General features: G+C 35.8%; 1 protein-coding gene across 1 annotated transcript in view; it reads right to left on the bottom strand.

Moving 5' to 3' along the window:
- Window positions 1–19,798, bottom strand: part of LOC111390399 (RNA cytidine acetyltransferase 2-like) — a 28,712-nt gene extending 8,914 nt beyond the window's left edge. Inside the window, exons 1-17 of the mRNA XM_023015436.1 lie at window positions 19,484–19,798; window positions 18,958–19,049; window positions 17,598–17,769; window positions 17,312–17,434; window positions 16,983–17,156; window positions 16,733–16,843; window positions 16,507–16,640; window positions 16,315–16,408; window positions 13,618–13,716; window positions 12,659–12,795; window positions 12,441–12,517; window positions 7,872–7,995; window positions 7,691–7,778; window positions 7,455–7,554; window positions 7,331–7,383; window positions 6,847–7,023; window positions 6,730–6,767 (exon numbers count right to left, since the gene is read on the bottom strand). Coding sequence (XP_022871204.1) covers window positions 6,730–6,767; window positions 6,847–7,023; window positions 7,331–7,383; window positions 7,455–7,554; window positions 7,691–7,778; window positions 7,872–7,995; window positions 12,441–12,517; window positions 12,659–12,795; window positions 13,618–13,716; window positions 16,315–16,408; window positions 16,507–16,640; window positions 16,733–16,843; window positions 16,983–17,156; window positions 17,312–17,434; window positions 17,598–17,769; window positions 18,958–19,049; window positions 19,484–19,588 — 1,898 coding nt within the window. The 5' untranslated portion in view covers window positions 19,589–19,798. The remainder of the gene's footprint in view (window positions 1–6,729; window positions 6,768–6,846; window positions 7,024–7,330; window positions 7,384–7,454; window positions 7,555–7,690; window positions 7,779–7,871; window positions 7,996–12,440; window positions 12,518–12,658; window positions 12,796–13,617; window positions 13,717–16,314; window positions 16,409–16,506; window positions 16,641–16,732; window positions 16,844–16,982; window positions 17,157–17,311; window positions 17,435–17,597; window positions 17,770–18,957; window positions 19,050–19,483) is intronic.
- Between the last annotated feature and the right edge of the window lie 7,823 nt (window positions 19,799–27,621).

Here is a 27,621-nt window from a genome sequence, read left to right as displayed (position 1 = left end):
GCACTTTCTACTAGTCTTATATAAGTTGTTCAGTTGGTTGATAATGACTGTGACGTTCAATTTTCTCGTGATGGCTGTATTGTGCAGGATCAGGTGTCGGGGAAGATACTCGTGAAGGGGCCTAAAGTTGGTCGATTGTTTCCTCTGTTATTTTCCAATCCACCAGTTATTTCTATGGCTTGTAATAAAGTTAACAATAAGAGTGAAATCTGGCGCACACGTTTGGGTCATCCTAACTCTGTTATTTTATCTCATTTAATAAACTCTGGCTTGTTGGGCAATAAAGATCAATTTTCATCTTATGTTTCTCTTGATTGTTCCACATGCAAATTACGTAAAAGTAAGTCTCTTCCCTTTCCTTCTTAAGGTAGTCGGGCTGAAAGAAGTTTTGATCTGATTCATAGTGATGTGTGGGGTATGTCTCCGATTATATCTTATGCACATTATAAATACTTTGTCACATTCATTGATGATTATAGCAGGTATACTTGGATCTAATTTCTTCGTTCTAAATCTGAGGTGTTTTCTGTTTTTCAACAATTTATCACTTATGTTGAAACTCAATTTTCTTCGAGCATTAAAATACTAAGGTCTGATTCGGGAGGAATATATGTCTCTAAAATTTCATGATTTCCTTCACCAAAAGGGCATTGTCTCCCAACATTCTTGTCCCTATACACCAAAGCAAAATGGTGTTGCTAAATGTTCATTTGTTAGATGTTGTACGTACATTGCTATTAGAATCCTCAGTTCCACCTAAATTCTGGGTTGAGGCTTTATCTACGGCAGTCTATTTGATTAACCTATTGCCTTCAAGTGTTCTGAAATTTGAAACCCCTTATTATTGCTTGCATCATCAACACCCAAACTACCTTGACATGCATACCTTTGGATGTGTCTGTTTTGTTCATTTACCTCCACATGAACGAAACAAACTTTCCGCTCAATCAGTTAAATGCGCGTTTATGGGTTACAGTATTTCTCATAAAGGATATGTTTACTATGATCCATGCTCCAATAGATTTCGTATCTCTCGTCAAGTTGTTTTCTTCGAAAATCAACATTTCTTTCCCACTCATGTGAGCCTTTACCGAAGACACCTGCCCTTCCACATTTTGATGAGTTGTCCACTACTCCTAAACGATTCAAGCTTGGATTCGTGTATGAACGACGACGCCCAACTTTGCCCCTTCATGTACCAGACCCGCCATCTGAGGCTGCACAGACGCAACCTTCCATGAATGAGCTAGACTTGGACACTAATATTCGCCATTCCACCAGAACTTCTCGTCCTCTTGATCGGTATGGATTTTCTCATACATATCTTCATGCTACTTTGTCACCTATTCCCATACCTACAGGGTACACTGAAGCAGTAAAACATGAATGCTGGCGAGAAGCAATGGCAGACGAACTTCGTGCACTTAAAGATAATGACACTTGGGATGTTGTTCCTTGTCCTCAGAATGTTAAAGCCCTTTGTTGCAAATGGGCTTATTCAATCAAATTACGGTCTGATGGGACTTTGGATAGATACAAGGCACGATTGGTTGCTCTTGGTAACAGACAGGAATATGGTGTTGATTATGAGGAAACTTTTGCTCCAATAGCCAAGATGACCACCATACGAATGGTTATTTCTATTGCTGCTTCTCAAGGCAGGACGCTCCAACAAATGGATGTAAAAAATGCCTTTCTCCATGGAAATCTCAAAGAAGAAGTTTACATGACACTACCTCCAGACTTAACCTCTAGCTCATCCTCAGAAGTCTATAAGTTGAAGCGCTCATTATATGGGTTGAAACAGGCACCACGAGCATAGCTTGATAAGTTCCGATCTACCTTGCTTCATTATTCATTTCAACAAAGTCAGTATGACTCTTCCTTGTTCCTTTGCAAGAACTCTACCGGTATTGTTCTCCTCATCTATATTGATGATATTGTAATTACTGGAACGGATTCCGCTTTGATTACTCGTCTACAGCAGCATCTTGAGGCCTCTTTTCATACGAAGGATCTTGGATCTCTTACGTACTTCTTAGGGCTGGAAGTTCACATACATTCCTCTGGTATTTTCCTGAATCAGCATAAATACACACAAGATTTGATTAAGTTGGCCGGTCTTCAGGATTCATCTACTGTGGATACTCCTCTAGAAGTAAATACAAAGTATCGTTGTGAAGGAGATCTTCTCTCTGATCCTACCGTGTTTCGTCAACTGGTGGGAAGCCTGAATTATTTGACTATTATGAGGCCTGATATTTCTTTCGCAGTCCAGCAAATTAGCCAGTTCAGGCACACTCCACGTCATCTCCATCTAGCTGTCGTTCGTCGTATCATTCGCTATCTTCGAAGCACATCTAGCCGTGGATTTTTCTTTCCTACCAGGTCTTCTCTTTGTCTTACTGCTTATAGTGATGCAGATTGAGCTGGTTGTCCAGACACCCGACATTCTGTCACGGGATGGTGCATGTTTCTTGGTGATTCTCTGATATCTTGGAAAAGTAAGAAGCAACATCGTGTCTCTAAGTCATCCACTGAATCTGAGTATCGGGCAATGTCTGCTGCTTGTTCCGAGATTATATGGCTTCGGGGGCTTCTTGCTGAACTTGGTTTTCCTCAATCTGGTCCTACTCCACTCCATGCCGACAACACAAGTGCCATTCAGATTGCTACTAATCCGGTTTACCATGAGCGCACTAAGTATATTGAAGTGGACTATCATTTTATTCGTGAAGCTTTGGATACTCGTGTCATTTCTCTTCCTCACATTTCCACTGCTCTTCAAAAAGCTGACATTTTCACAAAATCGCTGACCCGAAATCGTCATCAATTTCTTTTAAACAAATTGACACTTCTTGATCGACCAGCATCAATTTGAGGGGGGATATCGATATGGATCCAATTATGGACGGATTCCCTAATTACAGATTCCCCTTTCCCCTCCCTTATTCCATTTCCTAGTTAAGCATGATAGAGGAGTGATTATTCTAATTGTAGCATAATTAGTGTAATGACTAACGTGATTAGTGTAATGGCTAAGATTGAGCCTTGTAATTAGAAACACACACAGTATATAATGCAAGTAACTCTCGTTTGGAGAGGCATTCAAAATCAAATCGAGTTTTATTGACATCAGTATATGTGAATAAGCAAGGGAAAATGCTCATTTAGTTTTATTCTAATAACATGCTAAAAAAATTAAGTGATTCATCTATCAAGGCTTTTCATATATTTGTCGTCTAATTTTCTATAGATTATTAGAAGTGAACTAAATGCAGCCATGAGTGTTTTGTCTGCATAGATAACTAATTTGGAAAACTAACATATTTATGTCAAAATTGTATTTGTTTATTTATTTATTTTTGATAACTTGTTAGAGCCAGTTAGACCTTTTGACCCTTGCCCTTAACATTTTTTGGGTCTATGGCCAAGCTGGTTTTCAAAACATAGACAAGTCAGTAAAACCTCTCAAAGGCTGACACATCTCAAAAGAAGATGCCAAGTCCCATATATCAAGAATCGACTATGGAAGCTACATGGACAACTTTCTCTCTTAGGCTTATTAATTTTGGTAGAGGTAACAAGAACAACGACATCATCTGGAATGGCATTAAAATAGGAAACTTGCCAAGAGTTTTCATATCGAACTTTTTAGGTTGAGGATAATTCTCAAAACTTAAACTGCAGTGCAAACGAAATTTGAGCAGTCATGATTGAAATACCTATTGAAGACAAGCTTAGAAGCAGGCACATGATAGTACATCATATTAACGTCATTTCCCGGAAAATGAAATAAGATGATATAATCCTTCACATGAATGCACAAAACATGTCAAAATGAATGACATGGTTAAAAAAAGCTAGATATTAACAACTTTTTTTGTATTCCACTTTTAACCTTAGATTGTGTTACTTTTACCTGTGAAAGTTTAGAGTTTTTTCTTTTTTCTTTATTCTTTAGTTTATAGTTTTTTCTTTTCTTTTCTTTTCTTTTTTATTTTTTTTTTCTGGATGGTGATGGGGAGAATAAAGAGAACCCTCAGCCTACCCAAAGCAGCATAATTACAGACAGACATAATTCTTGAAGTATATGCTTGGAATATCCAGGTGCCTTGAATTCAAATAATGTAGAAGTTTACTACTTGCACGTCTACCTTCAAAATGAGAAATAGATATAAGTTATTCTTTCCGCATCCCAAAACAAAATTAGTACAACTAAGTATCCAAAAAGGGTATTCAATGATCATAGTGGGAAAAAAGGATTGAGTATATATAAAACATCTTTATCACTATACATTCATGTATTACTGTGATTTTATTTTCCTCGAGCTCCGAAATTTTCAAATTCAAAATGAGTAATTTGTATGTCCTGATTCAGTTATAGAATCAGAAACCAAGAAAGAGAAGGTAGGACTTGAGGAGCAGGGTGCAGCACGATTGAGAGTTTAGATTACAGGCTGGCAGCACTTTGTTGGCATTGGCAGATGCAGCGTAGAGATGAGGTGATTGGGCTCATCTGTAATGTTAACTGGCACAGAATGCAGTCGAGGCACGCTGGACCTATGTATACTACTGGAGGCATCAAGATGGAGATGCTATTATTGGCCAAAGCCTACTAGGCGTGTCCATGAGGTGGGGATTACTAACATCTTCATTCTGTTGGAGCTGGTATTATGATGTGCATTCTAGTTGGAGTTTAGTTGGAGAAAGGAGGTATGGGGAAAATCATTTGTTTAGTTTAGAGATTTAAAGTACTTTTCTCAAAAGAGGAAATAGATAACCATGTTGAAAACAGCCCAAAAATGGAAGGAAGATGTATCCATTGAACACACAGAAATAGTTCATCATCCTGCTTTTTTCAACAAAAAACAGTAACGTGTTTAATAATTAATATAATGTACCAAGTTGTCAAGCATGTAAGCGAAAAGGCCAAAACTTTCTGAGCTTCATTTTTCATTCTTCATGATACATGATATGTTCATCAGTTAATAAAACAACAAAAAGTAATAATATAAAGAAAAAAAATTTATTCCCTTTCTCTACAAGTATAGTGCGCATTCGAACCCTTCACTTTCTTTCATTGAGGTGCGTATTGTCAACTTAATTCATGACAGTACGATATAAGATCAAAACTTTGTGTAGATTAATTAGACTTCGAATTTAAGCTAAATGATTTATTACATAATCAATCTTATCTATAGTACATTTTAGAAGGAAAATAAAAAAGGAAAAAAGTATAAAATTCTATTACTAAAAGGAAAAATATTAAATCCTAACTAGATTAGGAAACAAGCTACAAGGAAATATTTACATAATCCTGTATTCTAACTCTTCTCCTCAAGTTTGTGCATCAATACATCCTAACTTGGATTGTAATGAACATAATGGCTCACTACTTGAAAATTGTGGTTTGACTTTGACTACATCTCCAATTATTAAAAAAACCCCTCTCTACAGTTCAAATTGTCACCTTGGTTAGATTGTTGTGTATGATGGGATACTTGAGATACAAGACAAGCATAAGAAAAGTAGCTTAAGAATCAAGCTCACACGTAGACAGCACTCACAAGACAGTGAGAGATCTTTGAACACGATTGAGGCCATGATCTAGTAGAATCTTAGGTGTACCAAATGGCTGGGTCAACCAATATAAAGGGGAGCAAAGCTCTAAGAATGGTTGCCGGATGGGTATCTGGTAGCGAGTAGTGTAGAAAGGTTGTAGGAACCCTAGGTTGTACCATATGACTACGTCAACTAAGATGGAGGGTTCACACAACTCTAAGAAGGTAGCCAGAAGGTCGCAACACAATAAAAATGGTAGAAATTGAAGAACAATAGATACCACAATAACACATTTGAGAACCACCAAAAATCACTACTAGTAGATAACCCATTTGTAGCAAGAAATTTTCAGTTCAACGATCCCAGGTTTGGTATTTTAGTAATCCCTAGGGGTAAAATTGGAAGGGAAAAAACTCCCCCAGTCAGCAACCACCACACACAAGGGTAAAATTGTGTCGATGAACAGTACCAGTGAAGGAGAAGTTGCAATTTTTGACAGTTTTTTATTTCAGAATTTCATCAATTTTTTGTTGAAATTGAACTAGGTTTGCAATTTTTCCTTTTAGAAAAATAGGAGTTTGAAATTATTTTAGGGTTTTAATTTAAGGCTCAATTACCCTATTTTAGAGCTGTAAAGGCTGCCAAAGTGAATTAGCGGGTTGAGGTTGCCAGAGCGAAATAGAGGGTAGAGGGTCGTCAGAGATCTATAGAGGTTAGAGATCACTGAGCAAGATACGGGGTAGAGGGTCACCGGAGATTTGGTTAAACCAGAAGATTCAACCACCGTTTTAGGGATCCAAAAGAAAGCCAAAGCTCTTATACCAACTTAGAGTTTAGGCCAAATGATTTATTACATAATCAACCTTATATAATAAATAAGAGTACAATCCTATCAATAGAAGGGGAAAAAAGGAGAGAATATAAAACCCTTACTAAAAGAAAAACGCTAATTCCTAACTAGACTAGAAAATAAGCTATAAGAAAATATTTCCATAATCTACCATTCGAACTTTTCTATTTCTAACTATTAGGGATCAATAAATCCCATGAACATCAAGGTTCTTTACATATCACTCATAAGAATATATGATCCTGAAGGATAGAAAAGCAGTATTCAGAATCTAAATTTGAAGAAAGACGAATCTTTGGTAGAAACAAGCATACCTTGTCAATTGTTCGACTGCAACAGAACCGTATCCATGCTGCAATTGGAAAAAGGGTACATAACGAAAGGGTAAAAAACACGTTTGAATCTTTTGTCAAAATTTTCACAATTATTACCCGCATTACAGCTGGATGTGTGGCAATGCGCACAATACGAGCACCAGAAAGACTTGGAAAAACTGTATCCTGAAACTCCTCACAAATTTTCCAAGGTATTTGATCTCCAGCAGGCTGGCGACCATCACTTATGCTTTTAATAGCAGATTTACGAGAAATTTGTCCCTCAAGACACACCTGTACACAGGTCAATATATATATACGAGTTCAAACACAAACAGATCCATTCTTGATATCATGCATACATTCCATTTGTTTCAAGTTTAATGGCTTAATTGACATTTTTGTCAGACTTATTTCATAGCAAAATTCATGTAACTTAATTTATTCCAACACAAAATTGTTCATGTAGTAGCCAAAAAACTGCCTGTTAGAATTTTTTGGTACCATAAAGTTAATTAAATCCAAATGAATACAGCTCTTGCATGGTGCACCAGTAAAACAGTCTGTTATTTTGATACAAAGAACAAACTAGTAGTCTAACCTGGATGACACACAAAATATCAGGCAGATGATTTTGGGACTCGTCAACAGGACCTGTGGAAAATTATTTAAACCAACAGCTAGCAGAGACACATATAAAGTGAACGGTTATGGCGAATACATACCAACTAGTACAAATAAGTGGTGAGCAGGAGCATCAGCCATCAATTGTAAATCATTGGGAGAATTCTTGTAGTGCGAAGCAACATAAAGAGCCATCATTCTCTGCAAATGTCAACTAGTGTGAGAACGAATGTATTAACATCAAACCCAGTAACGAAAGGGGTAAAATACATAAGCATTTAAGAATCCATCTGCTTGTGTGCGTGAGAGTACCTTCTTACACAGTTTCTTATATTACCTGCAAAAATATCTCGCTGTCTTTGTGATAAGAGAAAAGCGTATCTCGATTAACATAGTAGAGATGACATTTGCTGGGATCAGGTGGACTGCAAGAAAAAAAAGATGGGGTCTCAATGGGGAGAAATGAGATTATTCTATATAACTTTTCTAAGGGGAGGAAAAAAATAAAAAATTCCTACCTGCTGATACTGGGGATAGAAGTTGTGACATCCAGACATAATAAAGCATGAAGCCAGGATTCAATTGGATCACCAGAAGCATATCTGATGGGTTCATTTAGTTCAATCTTCTTGAAGAGCCTACCTATATTTGAAGGTAACCAAGCATGTTGATTTACAAACTGAATTTTTCAATATCATATTTGGTATTTAATCTTAGAAAGTAGGAAACACAAGAAATTATACATGTCTGACATGATAGAAAGCTTCTTTTGCTAGAAGAAACAGCCACATTATAACTTGTGTGACATCTCAAAACAATTTGGCATTAATGCAGAATACAAAAGATCAGCTTCCCCTTTAATCATTTTGTGTACTTTCTATATGGTTTTCCCAGTCCAAATGTCCATCAAAAAAATATTTGAGTGCTTTGAAAAACATTTAAGGAATCTCCAGAATATACGCCTCTCTCTAGAAGTCTATCCAGCAGAAGTTACTTAAAAGCATTGTAAAGCAGTTTGAGGCTCATGCCTTAATTACCGCCTAGCTATGCCATAACTCTTATTTGAATTTTACTCGTTGGGGTAGAAAGCTGCTCTTCAACCACTTAAGGCACCAAACGCATTGGTACCATTTGTCAAGACTTGCCCCCCAGAGCGACCGAAGTGTGCACTCATATAACTCATATTACAAAAGTCCAATTACAGAAGACATAAGCAAAAGAACACTGGGTGTTTCCTGGAACTGAATGGATTTTGATATAGAGGTTCAAAGCAAATTATCTTTGAAAGTATGTGCACAAGTAATTAAACATTTTATTAATCAATACATAATACACGGGAAGTGTATTATCAATTTAAAGTAGAAAGGAACAACATAAAATTGGGCAGCTTATCTATATGCCTAGTAGCTGCAGCATTAAATCACGTATACAATGTGAAATAAAACATTTCTCTAATTTGCTCTGCTGTCCGTGTTTGATCATCAAAGCAACGGCTGTTTCTCTCTCTCCACATACACCATACAATGCAACCCGGAATAAGGTCCCATGCAAGCTTGCAATCCTTGTCGCGAAATTTTCTCCTCCGTGCCTTTAACACGTCTTCCATACGTCTCGGCATCACCCAATTCATGTGTTGTGATACCAAAATATTGTGCCACAGTAAACGAGCAGCATCACAATGGAGAAACAAATGATCAATCGTCTCCCCGTCCCTCCGACACATATAACACCACTCTATAACATAAAAACCTCTTGTTCGTAGATTATCCATCGTTAACATCTGTCCCCTGACCACCGTCCAAAGTAAGAATGCAACCCGTGAAGGCAATTTACATTTCCACACCGATTTCCAGGAGAATGAACTCTGCACAGAACCCAGTAAAGATCTAAAATAAGTGCCTACTGAGAAAATCTCATCCCGTGTCAATCTCCACCTACTATAGTCTGCTTCTCCTGTCCTGATGCGGACCTCGTACAAAAAAGTCAAAAACAACGCATAATCGTCCAATTTCCAATCTTGTAATCCCCGGCCAAAAACAATATTCCAATTGATCCTTCCATTATGTATATCTAAGACATCACTCATCGTAGCAGACGGTTTCAACACAATACGAGATAAAGAGGGAAATTTCACCTTCAGCGGTTGCTCTCCACACCAACAATCATTCCAAAAACTGATGGTAGTACTATCCCCCACTACAAAAGTCAATCTATCCTGAAAATCGCTCCACCCTCGCCGGATATATCGCCATAAGCTCACCCAGTAAGAATCGCGATTCTCACCTGAGCACCATCCTCCCTCCATGATACCATATTTTGCCCCTATTATTTCTCTCCAAAAACTCTCCCTCTCCACACCGAATCGCCACAACCACTTGCCCAACAAGACCTTATTGAACAGTACGATGCTCCTCAATCCAAGACCCCTAAACCTTATGGGAGAACAAACTACACCCTAATTAACCAAACGCAATTTCCTCTCCTCCCATAAACCTCCCTAAAGAAACTCCCTTTGGATCCTTTCTAACATTTTTGCCACTACAACAGGGATAGGAAACAATGATAAGAAATAAGTAGGGAGATTCGACAATGTGGACTTTATGAGAGTAAGATGACCGCCATTTGAGAGGTACATACGCTTCCAACTTGCTAGCCTACTCTCCATCTTTTCTATAATACTGTTCCAAATATGTTTACTCCTAAACCGTGCTCCCAAAGGAAGACCAAGATACGTTATAGGCAATTCTGCAACCCTGCAACCCAAAATAGCAGCCAACTCCTCCACATTATCAACCTCTCCTACTTTGATAGCCTCAGATTTTCCCAAATTTATTTTCACGGCTTCAAAGCACAAGAGCACACGACGTAGGTTCCTGAATTGCTACAGAAGATCAATGTATCGTGTGCAAATAGCAAATGAGATACTTGCAGCTGATCTACCATAAAGTCCCTTAACAAGCCTTCTCCCATGGCCTTCTCAAGCATCCTACTGAAAGCCTCTATTACAATGACAATTAGTAATGGAACAAAGGATCCCTTGCCTCAATCCCCTGCTACTATGAATATAACCCTCCGGACTGCCATTCACCATAACTGAAAAAGAAACTGTAGATATACAAAACTGAATCCAATGACACAACTTATCCCCGAACCACATCGCCTAAGCATATACAAGAGAAATCCCCAATTTACATGATCATAAGCCTTTTGAATGTCAAGCTTACATAGCATTCCTAGGACTCGCAGGCGTAATCTTGAGTCAATACACTCATTTGCTATAAGTACAGAATCTAAGATCTGGGGCCCTTTGATAAAGGCATTCTGAGACACAACTTTCCCCAGTACCTCTTTTAATTGATTTGCCAAAATCTTCGCCTCACTAAGCTAATAGGACGAAAGTCCTTAATATCTGTTGCTCCTGATTTCTTAGGAATCAGCACAATAAAAGTGGCATTTGCACTTCTCAAGAACCTTCCGTGCTGGAAAAAATAAGTAAGAACCTCCACGTTGTCCGATCACACAACTTTCCAAAAGGCCTTATAGAAGGAGAGAGAATCCGTCCAGTCCTGGGGCCTTATCGTCATTTATGCAGAACACCACTCCTAAATTTCATCCTTCCCAAATGATCTCTCTAACCAATTGGCATCCTCCTCAGTAATAGTTGAAAAATATAGCCCCTCCAACTCTAGTCCTCCAATCAAACTGCTCCCGATAGAGATTCTGATAAAATCTTACCATCTGGATCCCGATATCCTGTGGATCCTCATAAGTAATCCCATCACCTCCAACGTAGTGATAGAGTTGTTGCGCCTATTGGAATTAGCAACCCTATAAAAGAATTGGGTGCATTTGTCTCCCTCTTTCAACCACCTGACCCTCGATTTCTAACACCAAGCAGTCTCCTCCACTCTACCAACCTCTCCAATACTTCCCTTAATTCTCCTCGTCTCATCCTCTCATCCCCTATCGATCCTCCACTCTCCTCCCTCCTATCCAACTCTTCTATGTCCAATAGACATAGATTTTTGCGATAGCTAATGTTCCCCACCACCTCCTCATTCCACTTTTTTAGATCTCTCTTCAAGGCCTTCAATTTTCGATCCAGCACGTAACTGGGAGATCCCCTGAAACCATATGATGCCCACCAATTCCGTACTTGTTCCCCAAAACCTTCAACTTTAAGCCACATTTTCTCAAACCTAAACGGCTTTCTTCCACCACGCCTCACATTCCCAGACAATGCAATAGGGAAATGATCTGAATACAATCTCCCCAATCTCCTCTGAGTGACTTCTGGCCTCCCACTCCCCACATACCAGAAACCAATCTATTCGGGATAGGACAGGTTGTTCCCGATTCGATGACCAAGTAAAGCCTCCTCCACTCAAAGGCAGGTCCACCAACATGTTCTTCCTAATGAAGTCTGAAAAGTCCTCCATAGCCCATGTTAATCTCCCACCACTGACCTTTCTAACCACATTCAAATCTTCCCCAATACACGTAGGAATATTCCACCACGTCATCATCACCGTCAATTCAGCCCACAATTCACCTCTATTCCCATCAACATTAGGCTCGTAGACTCCTCTAAACATCCAATAAAAATTATCCCCGATATTTCTAAATGAGAGCGATAAAGAACTTTCAGATTTTTAAAATTATCTTCACGCAATGGCCATATTTTACTGTATGTATGTCTCTTTTTCTTTGGAATAAATACAATCATTCAAAAAGTAGCATTTATTGGTTCATCAAAACAAGTTAGTAAAAAGAAAATGTTAATTATGACTATTAGACTACAGGGGACTTCATTTTCACAAATGATAGCAATGTTAGGTACCAAATTTGTCGACTACAACAAAATAAGAATCCAAATAGAAAATTTTGATGTCAAAAGATGTTTTTCTGAGAAGCTTGCAGTTTTTAATTATGTGAGAAGCACGTCTAAAATGGACCCCATGCCCCTTCTAACAGTGTGTGCTGAATGCAATGATGAAAAATAAAAGCTAATGATAAGCAAAACTGCAAATCTAAAACTAAAACAGAAAAATGGATCACTGAAGAACCTAAAAATGCAGACTCCGTACTTCTAGTTGAAGTATGACTTTGGTCCTCGAGTTGCTGCAGCAGTTTCAGAGATAAAGACCGCCCGGTACCTTCATAGCTTTAGAATAAGGAAATTGAAGAAGAAGTTTATTAGTTATGGACCACTTAGTGGCAGCAAGAGGAACATAAAGTTCTCTCCAAACAAATTAGGTATCATACTCATTTTACCCAAAAACCAAAGAAAAGGAACATCTTTTACCCATTTACTGTAGATGAAAGGAAAACGAGATAAGGTCCAAGCAAGGATTTCACAACAGGTAAAGGAATGGCAGCCGCTTCATCAACAACCAACAATTCAGCCTGGGAGATCTTTTGATGTTCATGTGGCTCTATGTACTGCACAAACATAGGCAGCGGTACAATTAGTATTTTTAGACTTCTAGACAAGAACTGGAGAAGAATCTAACAATAGAAAGAGCAGAACTCGCTATTAAGAGTATGGTATTTAAATATATAAGACAATAATAGCCTAAATAAATCAAAACAAAGCAAAATCAACAGAATTATGTAAATGTGCAACAGCACAATTAGATTATAACAGTACATAAAAGGAGGAAGCCAAAACAATAAATTAGCAGTCGTCGGCAGTAAACGATGAAAGCTTCCAATTTCCATTATCTTCTTCGTTTAAAGTAGGAATAGACCGAGCAAGACAAGCAAATTTGTTGAACACCTATACTCTCAAGTGGAAAAAAGTTTTTGATTGCATGACAATCAACATAAATGTGGGAATATCAACAACTCTTCGCAATAACAGGATTCAGTGATTGAATCCACTCTCGACCACCAACTCCCACCAACTCACAAAACTTCTATATACATTATTTTCTATACCCCATTCCCATAAAATCCCCCCCCCCCAACCAAAAAAAAAAACTCCCCAATGAAACGTAGCTTAACCGAGAATGTAAATTTTAATGTTTGTTAAACAGCGGGGATAATATCCAATTAAGAAAAACTATAATGTGTAACTTGCAATCAATTCTAAGCATTAACAAAATGAAAACATCAGGAAGCATGTACGCACAGCCAGCAAAACTAATAGCACTACTGTCTCCAACCATGTAATAACTCCATTAAAATACAGATTAACAACCTCATATGACAAGTTTTTTTCTATTAAGGAGAAGAAAAGGCACTGTCTACCATTTGACTCACCTGAACTGTCTGTCTGTGCTGTTTATAGATGTTGATCCGTATTGTTGCTTTGTTAAACGCCGGGTTTGTGCTTTTCACCACATCATAATCTGAATGCTCCTGCAAATGAAGTTGCAATGACATGTCAAAAGTATAGATTTTGAGTCTAATTTGGGTCCAGTTAGGCACAGCTTATAAAAAGCCCAAGCTTCTTGTGAAATTAAAAAGCTACTTTTGGATTTGTTGGGATAATTTTCTAGAATTACTTTGATTGGTTAAATAAGCTTTTAGAAAAAAACTAACCTAGGATGGCTTCCTATGGAACAGCTCTTATACAAAAAGTAGAAGCAAAAGCTATCCCAAACAGGCCCTTAACAGTGTTAGATCCAAGTTTAATCCATAAGAACACAAAACATGATCTTCTTTATTCAAGAACAAATTCTCAAGAAGACCATCTGCATACTAATGATTTTCAGCAGATTAGAATTTATTAACACATTATAGAGAGAACAGGCAAGACAAATTCATTGGGAGAACATGTAGAAGTAATCTTTGTATATAAGTAGATAGAAAGGACCAAGGAGACCCCTCTCCTATTATCGATTTCCCCCAAAGTTGACTGCTCTTCAATTTGAACTCCACCATATAATTATTTTGAGTCAAGAAAAGGCAACGCAATTCATTGTTTCCAAATGTAACTGAGGCTTACAAGTTTTTCATCTAAGCGTACCTCATGAGAGGTGTTCATTAGGCACCTCCAAGATTATGGTTCGAGAGCCCCTTGGCAAGTATTATTTCTTTATTCAGTTGCATTTGGTACGGTACAGGGGTATTTTCTGTACGGGTCTTTAAGTCTTATATGGGCCCAAGTTAAGGTTAGTATAAATAATATGTTGTAACCCTATTTTTCACAACTGAAAAAAGAAATATCCGCTTCGCTCTCGTGGACGTAGGCACATCGCTGAACTACGTAAAATTCTTGTGTTGATTTTCGTTTTCATCTCTTTAATATTGCACATAAAATCCAAACTGATGTAGAAGACCAGTAACATGTAACATCAATCTCCTATTTATAGTTTTCTAAGTCTCTTCATTATGTTTCCATTCTTCCAGCAGATTTTTTTTACTGTTAAAGTCAACAAGCAACATTCTAAATCAAAATGTTTCATTTGTTTGGAGTTGTAGTTGTAGACTTCTTGTTTCAACTATAGAATGCTGGTATTGTAATGTGATCATCTGTTGCTTTTGTTAATCCATTTTATGGATCTAGACGCAGAGAGAAAGCATTTAATAATCGATCTTGTTATGTATGGTTATGATAGAACAGATAAGAAATGAAAACATGGCTCACAAGTGCAGATGGCATCAATAGAAGATAAGTAAGAAAATAACAATGTATGTCCTTGGGGCATGTCTTGCATGGACCTAAAGAGGCTCTTTCCATAAGAGTGATGCAATTTTCCATAATAAGTGGGAAGGGTAGGAAAAAAAATTACATGGCATGTTGTAGATGCTAAGATCTAGTTGCTTTCATATGCCAATAGATGTAACAACTAGCACTGAACCAAGCAAAATGGCAAAAAGGATTCATTTAGCTAAACCCAAAATTTATGGTGCATGTTAAATATTAAAGGCACACGAATGCAAAATGCCTCATGCCACAAAGATGCCTCAATAACCAATCATGTCTGCAGCAAATAATTCATATTGTTACAAATGATTGAATAGGTTTTCCATGGCTGGTGGTACTTTTGCTGACAGTAGCAATGGATGGGTGTGTGTAAATCAAGCAAGGTAATGACTCTATTGATGGTGGATATCAAAAAATCACAATTGGGAGGCAAGAATCAAAACTATTGGGGAGCATTCCTTGGAACCTCTGATCAAAATTGTGTTTCTGATTTTTATTTTTTTTCTTTTCCTTGTCCATCTACCAGACTATTCAGTAGGAAATAGCCGTGCATAATTTACTCTAGAGATAACTATCCTTTATAAGTTGTCCAGTGGGTGAGTTATCCATAGTTTTTGATGAACATGACAGAAGGGCTTGAGGATAATATGGTATATATCTGTGAAATTTTATTTTACAATCTATTAGAATTGTGTAATAGATCAGAGCGATGAAATTCAGTGGTAAGAGATTGGAAGTGAAACCATGGATCAGCCAAATGGCAATTAACATTGCAGAACTTCAAAATTTTCTTGCAAGAAGAAGACCAGAATTCATAGTTTGCTCTCTTTTGTATTTTCATCATAATCGAAAAGTTGATGTGGAATATACATTCCATGATAACACTTGGCATTGCAAAAGGCTGCAAGTGACATTTTCAGTTTTATAAATGTAATAGACTTGAAATAGAAGAAAGAAAAGCAGAGAAAAAATATATTTCATGGTAGGGTTTCCATTTTTGTCCACATAATAAAAATAATGTTCAAGAAAGCCAATGACATTAAAGCAGACTCGAGGTAAATTGGGGTTTATGTTTTGTTAAGGGAGAAAAGTGTAAGAAAAGATAGTTCAAGAGAGTTACGTACAACTTACTCTTAAATACATAAAATTAAAAACATTGTACTTCAGAAATTGCCCTTTGTACAATGACAAGGGTCAATCCTCAAAAGCAATACAGAATTCATTACACTGAGATCTACCGTAAGAACCTTTAGACTTCTAGTTAAAATGCATCTAGTATTTAAACACCAAGGACTAGAATACTGTACCTTGTACTCAAGCATATCAAACCCCTTGCATATGAACTCAAACAAAGTTTTCAGATTCTCCGGACCCGGAGCTGTTACGAAGATATTAGAGTACCTTCAGAGAATTATTCTTCATCAGGACAACCAAAAAGAGGAGGGTGTGAGGTGATGATTGTGGGTTTATGCTAAGTATATCTAGTTAAACTACATTACCCCGCAGCGACAGCTCCAGCAATTGCCAAGCCAAGAGCTGCTGACTTCCCACGACCACGAGCAGCAAGCAAAGCAACTGTGCTACGGAGAGTCTTGTCCAAAATAGCATCAAGAAATGTACTGACAGCTATTCCCTGTTGAATTATTTTTTCTAGAAAAGTAAGTATTGCATAATCAAAATATGCGATAAATGTTCCTTATATATTTCCAAGCAGAGAATTCTTACCTGGTCAACTGTGCAGCATTTTCTAATTAAATAACCAACAGGGAAATCATCTTTCAGTTGTTCCTTCAAATCTGCCAGGTTTCTTTCTGCCTCAGAGAGACCCTCAGAACCCTATCAGACAAGACATTGAATATCACATTATTACATAAAACACCTACTTCCAAAACTGCTAAACTACGTGTGGGACTTGACATCCAAAAAGCATATTTTAATTTTCAAGACCATTGCATTCAGAAGAGAAGTAGCTTACATCTCGAACAGGAGCTGCGGTGATTGCTCTCATATGGGAAGAGATTGGTAAAATGTTCAATTCATCGTCCATGACGATGCATGCTCTGCAAGACCCAAGTGACAGCAAGAAACGTTCATTAAAGCGCCCAGTAGCCTGAGTATGCGATTCTGTACAAAACCTCTCGTGAACATCCTGTGATTAGGAAAATTCGACACCGTCAAGAGGAATAAAATCAACAAAATGAAAATTCAGTCCACACAAGCTTTTCAGCTATCAATAATTCTTTTTGTTTCATCAAAATCCAACTTCCATTTTGAGGATTATTCCAAATTTAAATGTGTTCTTACCATAACCATGGTGTGGAGACTGGTGAGCGAAGATAATGAGCGAAGCAGTAACACGATCAATCCACCACCTTCAACTGTTTCTATTGTTCTAGCTAGTAGATTTGGGGTCAAAGATTCAAAATCCTAAAAACCATGTAAATAGAAATAAACTGGAACAATGAGAAGTCTGATAGAAATAGCGGGGAAATAGAGAGAGTGGCAGGGAGGGAGGAAGTGAATGCGGTAAAGCATCATCAAGAATTGTAGAATACAATAAGTTGGAAAAGAAGAGCTTTTTCTAGTTTACCTGTAAAATGCACATGCCAAATGTCTGCCCTAGAACTCTTTCAGAATCTTTGTATAAGCAATAGGTTATACCGCCAGTTTTAATGAAAAGTGAGAAAGCATCAACTTTCTCAGGGTCCAGTAATCCTCTTTGCATCAGCTTCTTTATTTGTTTTTCTCGTTTTCTTTCATGACTGCAAAATCAGAATTAACCGTAATCGAGATTGGCGGCCATATTAATTTGTTTGGCCAAAAAAACACAGTTTTCAAATTTGCAGAGGTGAAGCCACAGGAGAGACACGAATGCATCTGGTCAAAATCATGGAATGCACAGATACAAGTTTCCATCGTATAAACTTTTTTACGAGTTCAGATTACATTTTCATGTCCTTATTACTGTTTATAGTGGCGCATATTGGTTTCAATTGTCTATTGATCTTAGTACTAAGTTATGCCAATATGTAACATGGCATGACTTCAAAATACTATCCGAGAGCAAATGCACAGATAACAGCGTTAATTGCATAACTATCAGCTTGCAAAGTGTGGCTTCCTAAACCACTTGCCAACAATTCCAGTGGCGTGAACTTCGGAATCAAGTTCATGGGATAGGTTGTTTGCGATCAAATGGTGAAAACCATGTTGTCTCAAGTGTGTGCAGAATACTCTCCAAATTAAATAGTGGGGTTTGATCTTGACCATAAGGGCAGCATGCTATAAAGATTTATGATATTTTTTGTGCTAAGGTGTATATAGTTGGAGAGGAACTCAAAAAGTTCCAAAACCAGTATTTCCTAGTGCTATGGATCATAATCATATTGCTTTTTGGATTTCTTGATGTGTAAGGCCTTTAAAACTTTTCTAGCAATCGCTTATTAAGAAGAAATGACAAAAAGCTCTTTTTGGGGTATGAACTATTCCTTTGTATCCCTTGCTCCTTCCTTCTCTTTCAAGGAGAACATGCGTTGATGTCTCATCCGAAAGCTTAAGTTATTAGATAGGCCATATTTATTTATTAAAATTTTAGCCTAAACTAGCCCCCTTACATGTATGTAAATAATTTTTCATAAAAGAGTTGCGCCCACATTTGAACTCGGGTATTTTTCCAGACTCTAATGTCATGCAAACCAACACATCTAATAGCTTAGCCATATTTATTCATTTAAATAAATTGTAGCTTCAACAAAATGTATGCATTTTAGTATTTCATCCAAAAAAGTACTCTTCTTATCAAAGAAAAAAAAAAGTGATGTTAGTTCATACATCAAACATTATCAGTTCCCAAGTATCAAAGTTAAACTATATTTCTTTATACTAAACTAATTAACTAAAGCACGCTAAAACAAAAACATCAAAATCAAATAACTGGAGAAACTAGAAACCTGCTAATTTCTAGCTTGTTCTTGTAGCACCACAACACATTCGGCCTCGATTTCACCACAGATTTGCTCAACATATAATGCAAGTTTACAATCTGTTTCAAAACAATAGTACAAATAAAATCAATTAGAATCACCAAAAAGTTACCAAATATCACAATATAATGCAAGCATACATAACAGGCCGCAACGAAACTTTTAAATAACTAGTGCTTCAAATTAGGGAAAACGATAAGTCTCCAAATTTTCGATTTTTTTTGGAAAATATTAAAGAAACCCAATGGGCGGAATTCAACTGAGAATAACTTAATTGTGGATTTCAGCTAGAAAACAAGTTAATTGTAGATTTTAACCCTTTTACTACAAAACTACAAAAAAATAAATATTCCTAAAAAATAAATTACAATTTTTTATAGTATATTTTGAGAGTCCTTAATTCAGAAACTTTTCTACCTTTCGTCGCTTCCGTTTCCATGCAGCCTAACATAGTATATACAAAACACAGGAAGACGTGCTTTTGCGTGAGTACCTGGTCGCGGGACTTGTCACCAACAATGACGAACATGGAGCGATGACGATTTTTAACGCCATTTTCTATGAGGGTTCTGATGCGTTCGTCCACTTTTATCCTCATCTTGCTGATTACAAAAACCGAAATTAGCCGCAGAATTGATAGAATACGGTCTCTTTGAAGTTACTACACTGAATTCCTACTGCAAGAATGAATAATTTTAACAATTAGCAGAGAAAAATCCAAAAACTGCGGATTCGGCTTCAGTTTCGATTATTTGTTCCTCTGCTTAGTAACCAAGGGTTTAGGGTTTACGTGACTTTTGGGGAAATTTAGACGTTATGGGTTAAACAGGCTTTTTAGTGTGAAATTGGGTCGGACTGTACGTGTTGGGTATGGGCTTTATTTGGACCAGTATTGTTGAACACTTTCATTATGGACCGCCCATGTTAATATGGACTTTACTTCAATGCGGGTCGATCAATGAGTGCCAATTCAAGTAGGCATGTGCTCGGTTCGGGTTGAGTCAATTCGACCTTAACCCGAAATCAAAACCAAATCAGTTTGGACGAACTTCGACCCAAATCAACCTAATTCAGCTCTTAAATCAAACCAACCCAAACCAACTCCATATGAATTGGTTCAGTTTCGGTTAGTCGACTTCGACCCATCCCAAAACCAAAATCAACTAAGTAGATTTGGGTGAATTTCAATTCAGATTGACCTTAATCGGTTCTTAAACCAACCCAATTTAAATTGGTCCGGTTCGATTAGTCGGTTTTTGGACTTTGGCTCAAATTGAATTTTTAAAATAAAAAATTGTGATGGATTTTGGCGTGCTCTTTAGTCTTCATAGTCAATGAACAAACGATTAAAACTTAAACAACTATGTAGTAACCTAAAACACTTGAAATTGAAATTTGAAATAATACAAGCATATAATTCATGAATTGTAATTAACTCAAGTCCATAAAGCTGTAATTAGATATGGGGATTCAATTTCGCAATTAACACAAATTCATAAAGTTCAACCAAAACAAATTCATAACCTTTAATTGAAACATGATTTTAGTAGTAGTGGGCAAGATTTTTCACAATTTTAAAAATATAAAATAACCTATATAATCATAACCTGCATAATAAAAGAAATTCTTAACATGTACAACCAGATCAAAATCCTTGCTGCAAGATTCTTCATTAGTTTCCATTGATTTCAAATAAAAGAAACCTCAGGTGCTAGGTATGGTAGTGGATTGGATTAGAGACGGGGCACCCCTACTGTAATACATTACGTTAAAAAAATAATAATATTAAAATAAAATAAAATAAAATATAGTAAATTGAGGGTGTATCAATCCAATTCCACCCAAACCAAATTAATAACACAACACACACAACACATAGAAAATAAAAAAGGGTGCAGAGAAAGGGAAAGGGAAAGAGGAGAGAAAAAGAGAAAGGAAAAAGAGGAAAAAAAGGGAAAAATTTGCCAATGTGTTAGGAATTAAGTGCTCTATCCTACTAGACTTGAATTTCTCAATTTTGAAAGGTAAGTAAAAAGTTACTTATTGTTAAATTATGTTTGATTTTATAGTTGTTAAATTGTTAGGTTATATTTAATTTTATTAAAGGGGTTAAATGTAATAAACTATGAAATTGAGTAAAATGAAAGAAAAATTAATTTTAGTAATTAAAGAGACTTTAGAAATCGCCTAAACGTGAAATAATTATGTTTGGGTATCGCCTATTTAATTATTGAAATTACTTAAATTAGTTAATTGTTGATTTAAAAATTATATTATATTTCAGGAGGCGATACGGATATCGGGACAACGTACCAATCGAATGGATTTTGGCGTACATAGTTCTGCGAGTGAAAAAATATAAATATTTTTAAAGTATTTATAAATTAAGCTTATTGTGCAATTATGTATTCGAATTATCTGGTTATTATGGAAATCTCTTTTATTATGATACATGTGGAATATCAAAGATTATTTATGGCATATTTGTGACTTGCTATGTAAGACATATGATATTAAGATTTGTTTGGTATGTGAGACATGCAATATTGAGATCGGTCAGACAAGTATCCATGAGTATATACTTCTTCTAGTTCATAGAGGAGCATTGGTCGTGTTCTATCCTACACGGAAGGTCTTGACCTGACACTGATTTTGATCGTGTACATATAGTTCACAGAGGGGCCTTGGCCGTGTTCTAGAATTGATTATGAAAGGTTTTTGAGACCGACTTTCATTCACGGAGGGGACCAAAGACCTGTGGCGAAAGTTCTTAACCCGATAGGTGAATTATATATTTTAGTCAGAAGGTACATTTTTTGTAGATTTTTCAGCACGTTTGATGTGATGAGATTATAGCATGGTTATCAGCTAATGTTATATCATGATTTTAAGATAATATTTTTATGACCTTATGTGAATATTTCACTTTTTGACTATAATTACATAATGGTAGCTTGTGAATTATCAAATGATATGAATTTGATTTTCAATAAAAATGTATAAATAAAAAAGTATATTTATTTTGAATTTTTCCACTCACTGAACTATTAACTCATATATCTTTCCACGTTTTTCTTTATCAGGCAGCAGTTGAGAATCTGGGCATCTTTTGGAGTTGAGCCTTGATTTTGGAGTCAGAGCCACACGACAGAGTTTGTTAATATGACTCACTTCATAGAACATGAAGTCAGTATTTTAGGACGCATGTTCATATCTAGATGTAATTTTGCATCACTTGTAGATAGTTATGGGGCTCACTATGCATTATGTATCAATATGTATATTTCATTGTATTTCTTGGTAAAAATGGAGATTTCAACTTATCTTTATTGTACTGTGCAATAGTTTGGGATTTGTGTCAAATTGATCACAGGTTGGTTAGTCCTGTTTACAAGGGAGATAATGTCGAAATTTTGTTAGAAAAATAATGTATAAAAAGTGATATATTGTATTTGTAGTAGCCTTGATGGTGGGTCCGACTTTTAATTAGTATCTATCGTCGGCGCATGCCACGTCCGGATCTAGAGATGTTACACGGGGCGGGGTGTGTCACCTACCCTGCCTTGTGTTGATTTCAAAGAAAAGAAGCCTCAGGTACTAGGAATGATAGTGGGTCGGGTTCAGGACGAGGCACCCCTACCCTGCCCCGCCCCGCTCCATCCGAGACAAGAGCTTGCCCCGTTTGTTGCCACGCATATTTTTTATTTTGTTTTTTACATTTTGAAAATTTCAAGCTATGCTATTATTAGAGAATAAAAATTATAAAATACAAATTCAAAATTTTAAAATCCAAAACAAATAATGTTCAAACTAACAACATCAATAACACACGAAACAAACAATGTCCAAAATAAACAATTGCACATAGAATTACATCGTAATTAAATTTCATTTCTTTATCCAAAATTTGATATTTTTCCATCTTCAAAACTTCATTTGTCAGCAGAGTTAGAGATTACACAAGATGGATCCTGAAAAAGGAAAGAAATATAATACTCAATATCATCATAATAACTACGATTAAAATTTACATTATCTGATAAATAAAATTACCTCCTCATCAACATCCCCATAATTTATTTTGGAACAACACCCAAAATATGTAGATGGCGCACACTATTAATAAAGTAAAAAAAAAAAATAGTAATAAGAGAATTCATAAAAGGAACAAGATGAAAAGCAATTATTTATATACATTATACCGTGAATATTGGCTCATAATCAATCTTGTGTACACATTAAAGCCTTCAAAGTTTTGGAGCGAAGCCTATTTCTGTGTGGACTAACAAATCTACCACTAGTACTAAAGGCAGATATGAACACCACTGTAGATACTGGATAGCCAAAATATCTTTTGCAATTTGAGATAAAATCGGATATTTGGTTGCATTTACTTTTCACCATGTCAATATATCGAAATCATCCAACCGAGGCAATATAGGCTCATCCAAGAAAATATCAAGCTCCATTTTCAAATTACTAGGAGCTTCAACATTGGAAACAAATCTATAAAAACCCGCCACGCGATCTAATTCATTATTAGCACTTGACGTCTCAGTTTGACAATAAGAAGTAGAAGATTGAGCTACAGGCCCACTTGAATCATTCTTTTTTCTGATAATCGTGCACTAACTTACTACACACTTGATAAATTTTTTATATCTCACTTGCAGTGTTGTGATTAAAAATATGATGATAAGAATACCTAACTAACATCATAGTATACCTTAGATCCAACACTACTGCTAAAGCCAAAACTTCATGAATATCGCTTCAATACTTGTTAAACGTTTCAATCATACTAGTTGGCAAGTCAAATTGTTTAAAAAACAAAAAATTATTTCTAGAGGTGGGTTCAGAGAGCCCCAACTCCATCCCTATCAGGTACAAGCTTTTGAGAGGGTGTTGTCTTGTTTGTTGACCTGTTTATTCTTCTTCTTCTTTTTTTTCTTTTTTATCTTTCAATGGAAACCGTTAAGTGTTATTTCTGTAAAATTTCTGTTGATTTTTTTGTTCTTATAGCATTGTTGGATTTCAAAAGCTTTGAAAAAATAAAAACAATTGAGCTAACAACAAATGAAAATGAAACACGTGTAATTAATACACTTAGTGAAATAGTTAATTACCTTCATCAAATTTTTTATAATACCATAATTTCCTTCATCAATTTTTATAATACCATTGCATCCTCCATGTAAAATTTGTCCTCATTTGGAGTAAATTTGAGCCAATTTCGTGTGCAAAACCAAAACCTCGACAATTCTATTAGTTGGTTCGATTTGTCGTGCTCGGGCCTATATTTAGGAGGGGATTACTCTAGTAAGGGTGCAATGGGCCCATATCGATTGACGTATCAATTGATCGGATCGTGAAGTTTCCATAGGTAGCTTAGGCTAGCATTTAAACTACTCTAGGGCCAAGTTGAGCCTGATCCTAGCTCATGGGCTTTACCATTTAGCACTAGTTTGTCAATCGATCGGATCGTGAATTTTCCATGGTAGCTTAGGCCAGCATTTAAACTAGTCTAGGGCCAAGTTGAGCCTGATCCTAGCCCATGGGCTTTACCATTTAGCACTAATTGGCCATTGTAACGACCTGCTTTCTAGAGTCTGTTAATTTTATAGTTTTTATATTTTTTTAGCTAGCTCTACATGTCTCGATTCAACTCTACATAGGAAAGTCTATATCCCAAGCCCAGAGCCAAATTGAACTTGGTTGGTAGTAGGGGTGAACGCGGTTCGATTTGGGTGATTTGTGCTATATTTTCAACTTAAACCATTTTATACGATTTGAAATTTTTTCAAACCAAATATAACCATTTTATTTTTCGAACCAAACCAATCCAAACCATAATTTGCGGTTTGGTTCAATTTTAATCCTTCGGTTTACCTATCGTCTATCGACATTATAGTAATATATTTAACATAAATTAACATATAGTTTAAACGAGAACTAATAATGTTAAATGTTAAATTACATTCATTTTTATCATGAAACCCATGAATAAATTATTTTTAAAGTTGATTGCTAAAAGATGTTAATAGAACAAAGACATCTTTCTTCATTTTTATTTACCTTTTTTTGTTTGACATTCATATTTTTATATAACAGTTGGTAAATGTAGAGTTACATTCTACTATTATAGTTTGGTTAAAACTCATTTTGTCTTGCTAGTGAGATGTTAAATAAGGATTGAATGGGGTATTTTTAGATGTACAAAGATTGATAGAGTTTCGACTTATTGAAAATTGACGAATTTCATTCTCTAATTACTTTATGAAAGAGAAGGTAGTAGTACTAGTTAGGGAATTTTAAAATTTTCACATAATTAATACGATCAGTTCCTCATTCTTTTCAAACCAAAAGAAGTTCATTAATCATTTAGTCACACAAAGCAATTATTTTTATATCAAACCACAATTCACAAGTGTATAATAAGTTCAGAAACAAAAAATAAAAGAAAGAACAACGAAAAAATGGCTTGAATGAAAATCTGAGACTTACCGAAATAGAACAGAGAAAGAGGTGATTCGGGCAGAAATTAGCAGACTAGCATGTAAAGGCGATTGATGATTCGTTGAGCAGTGGCAGACAAGCGTCAAATGTTAGGAAAATGAAAGTTTATGTTCGAGCTTCTAAAACTTTTGATGTGATTTGCTGATGTAGTTTTGTTGAATTATGATTTGGATTGTTGAAAATATATGTTTTTTTCATTTCATATGATATTGGAATAATTTTAATTTAGTTTAGTTTAGATATCGGGTGAGAACATGTGTTGTGAACTTATTAAACCATATGTCAATAATGATGAACCTAATTTACTTTCATGATTATTTCAATAGGTTGGTAGTAATTTGTATTTAATTGGTAGTAATTTGTATTATTAAATTTGATTTTTTTTTTTTGAAAACTGAAAACTGTAAAATTTTTAAGTTAATAAAATTAATGTTTTAATTGAAATAATTTAAAACGGTTCGGTTCGATTTTGTGCGGTTTTTGAAAATCAAAATCTAAACCAAATCATTTTGAAACGATTTGGTGGTTTGAGGAAAAAAATCACGGGTCCACGTGGACCAAACTAACGATTTCACCTCAACGTTTTCAAGATTTATGATTTCGCGATTTTTTTTTTTTTTTTTTTGGTGCAGCCCTAGGTGGTGGGCACATGGATAGCTTGGCACAGACCATTGCCAACTCTATATTACTATCCATCATGGAGCCCAATATCTTATTACAAAAAAAATTTAAGTGAGTATTTTTTTTTCAATTATTGTAAAATCAAGATAGAGAGAGAAAAAAGAAAAGGAGGAAAAAAAAAAAAAGGGGAAGTGAATAGGCTGTAAAGTTGAGATAGGTACAATAAGGGAGGGAAAAACATTCTAATATATTTGGTCAATTGCAGTTATAACTATTTTAATATATTGAGAGCCTGATTGAAGTAGATTTTTTCATAATATAATTTGCTCCTGCTTGGTTTGGCTAAAAATTAAACTTGTAGTAAATTTTGATAAAAGTTAATAAAATCTGTGATTAAAAAGTTGATCCCATAAAATATATGGTTAAAAATGAGTTTTGAAAAATTGGGACCAAACATGAACTTTATAAAACGTGATTTTTTTGAAAAATATTTAATTAAAAATTAGGAAAAAATTGTTAGTCCACATATAAATTTTTTTAATCGAGAGAACATATGATTAGATAAATTTTAGAGAATCTCTACTAAATAAGAGTTGAATATATTCTACCCATTAAAGATCGATGGTTTCCACCTCCCCACCTTCATTTCCTATCGACTCACTAGCCACCTTCCCTACTCACCTCTATTGCAAAGGAACTACAACATTATATGCTTGTAAATGCGCTCCTGCATCAAGTGTCCCGCTTCAAATGGGAACGATAAACATGATACTCACTCCGACTCTCATTTGATATATTTTATGGGACGGGGGAAGTAAAAATAAATGGAGCACAATTACCAGAAATATAAAGTAAATTCAAATTTTAAATGGAAGTAGAATTTACATCAAATTGATAATTTCAGTTTCATGAGGGAGGAAAAATAGTTAATTCAGTTTTGGAAATGAATTTAGGGGGAAATAGATGTCCATAATTTAGAAATTAAGTTCATATTTCACAAGAGGGCCCCAAAATCAACCCCCAAATATATTTGTCCTTGAATATCTATGTACACATTCATTATACATCTTTTACAATGTATTTTTTTCGTAAAACAAAATTTTCACTCGTACACACATTGAGCCCCCCAACTTGAAAGAATAAGCAAGGAAGATAAGTGATGGCCAAAAACCGCATGGTTTTCACAAAGAATGAACTCACCAGGCCTAAGTAACTATATTATTTTAAAACAGTTCTACATTGATTATACTAAAATAATTTTGGAAGGAAAACTCAAAACTCAACTCTGAGAATCACCTAGTATTCACAAAATGTGATGGTATCATTTTGTTGCAGGCCAAACCCAATTCTGATTTGTCGTCTATGATTTCAACCGGTGGCTGCACTTATCTAGTCGAGCGTACAAGTCATGCACACTGATTCTCCTGTACTTGAATAAATCACATCAGAGGGAGATATGCCCCTCCATGCCCTTTCCTCAGAACCAGGGGTCCG

This window comes from Olea europaea, unplaced genomic scaffold, assembly GCF_002742605.1.
Source record: "Olea europaea var. sylvestris unplaced genomic scaffold, O_europaea_v1 scaffold680, whole genome shotgun sequence".
Taxonomy (NCBI): Eukaryota; Viridiplantae; Streptophyta; class Magnoliopsida; order Lamiales; family Oleaceae; genus Olea; species Olea europaea.
Note: the sequence above shows the minus strand (reverse complement) of the source record. Positions and strands in the feature narration are given on the sequence as shown.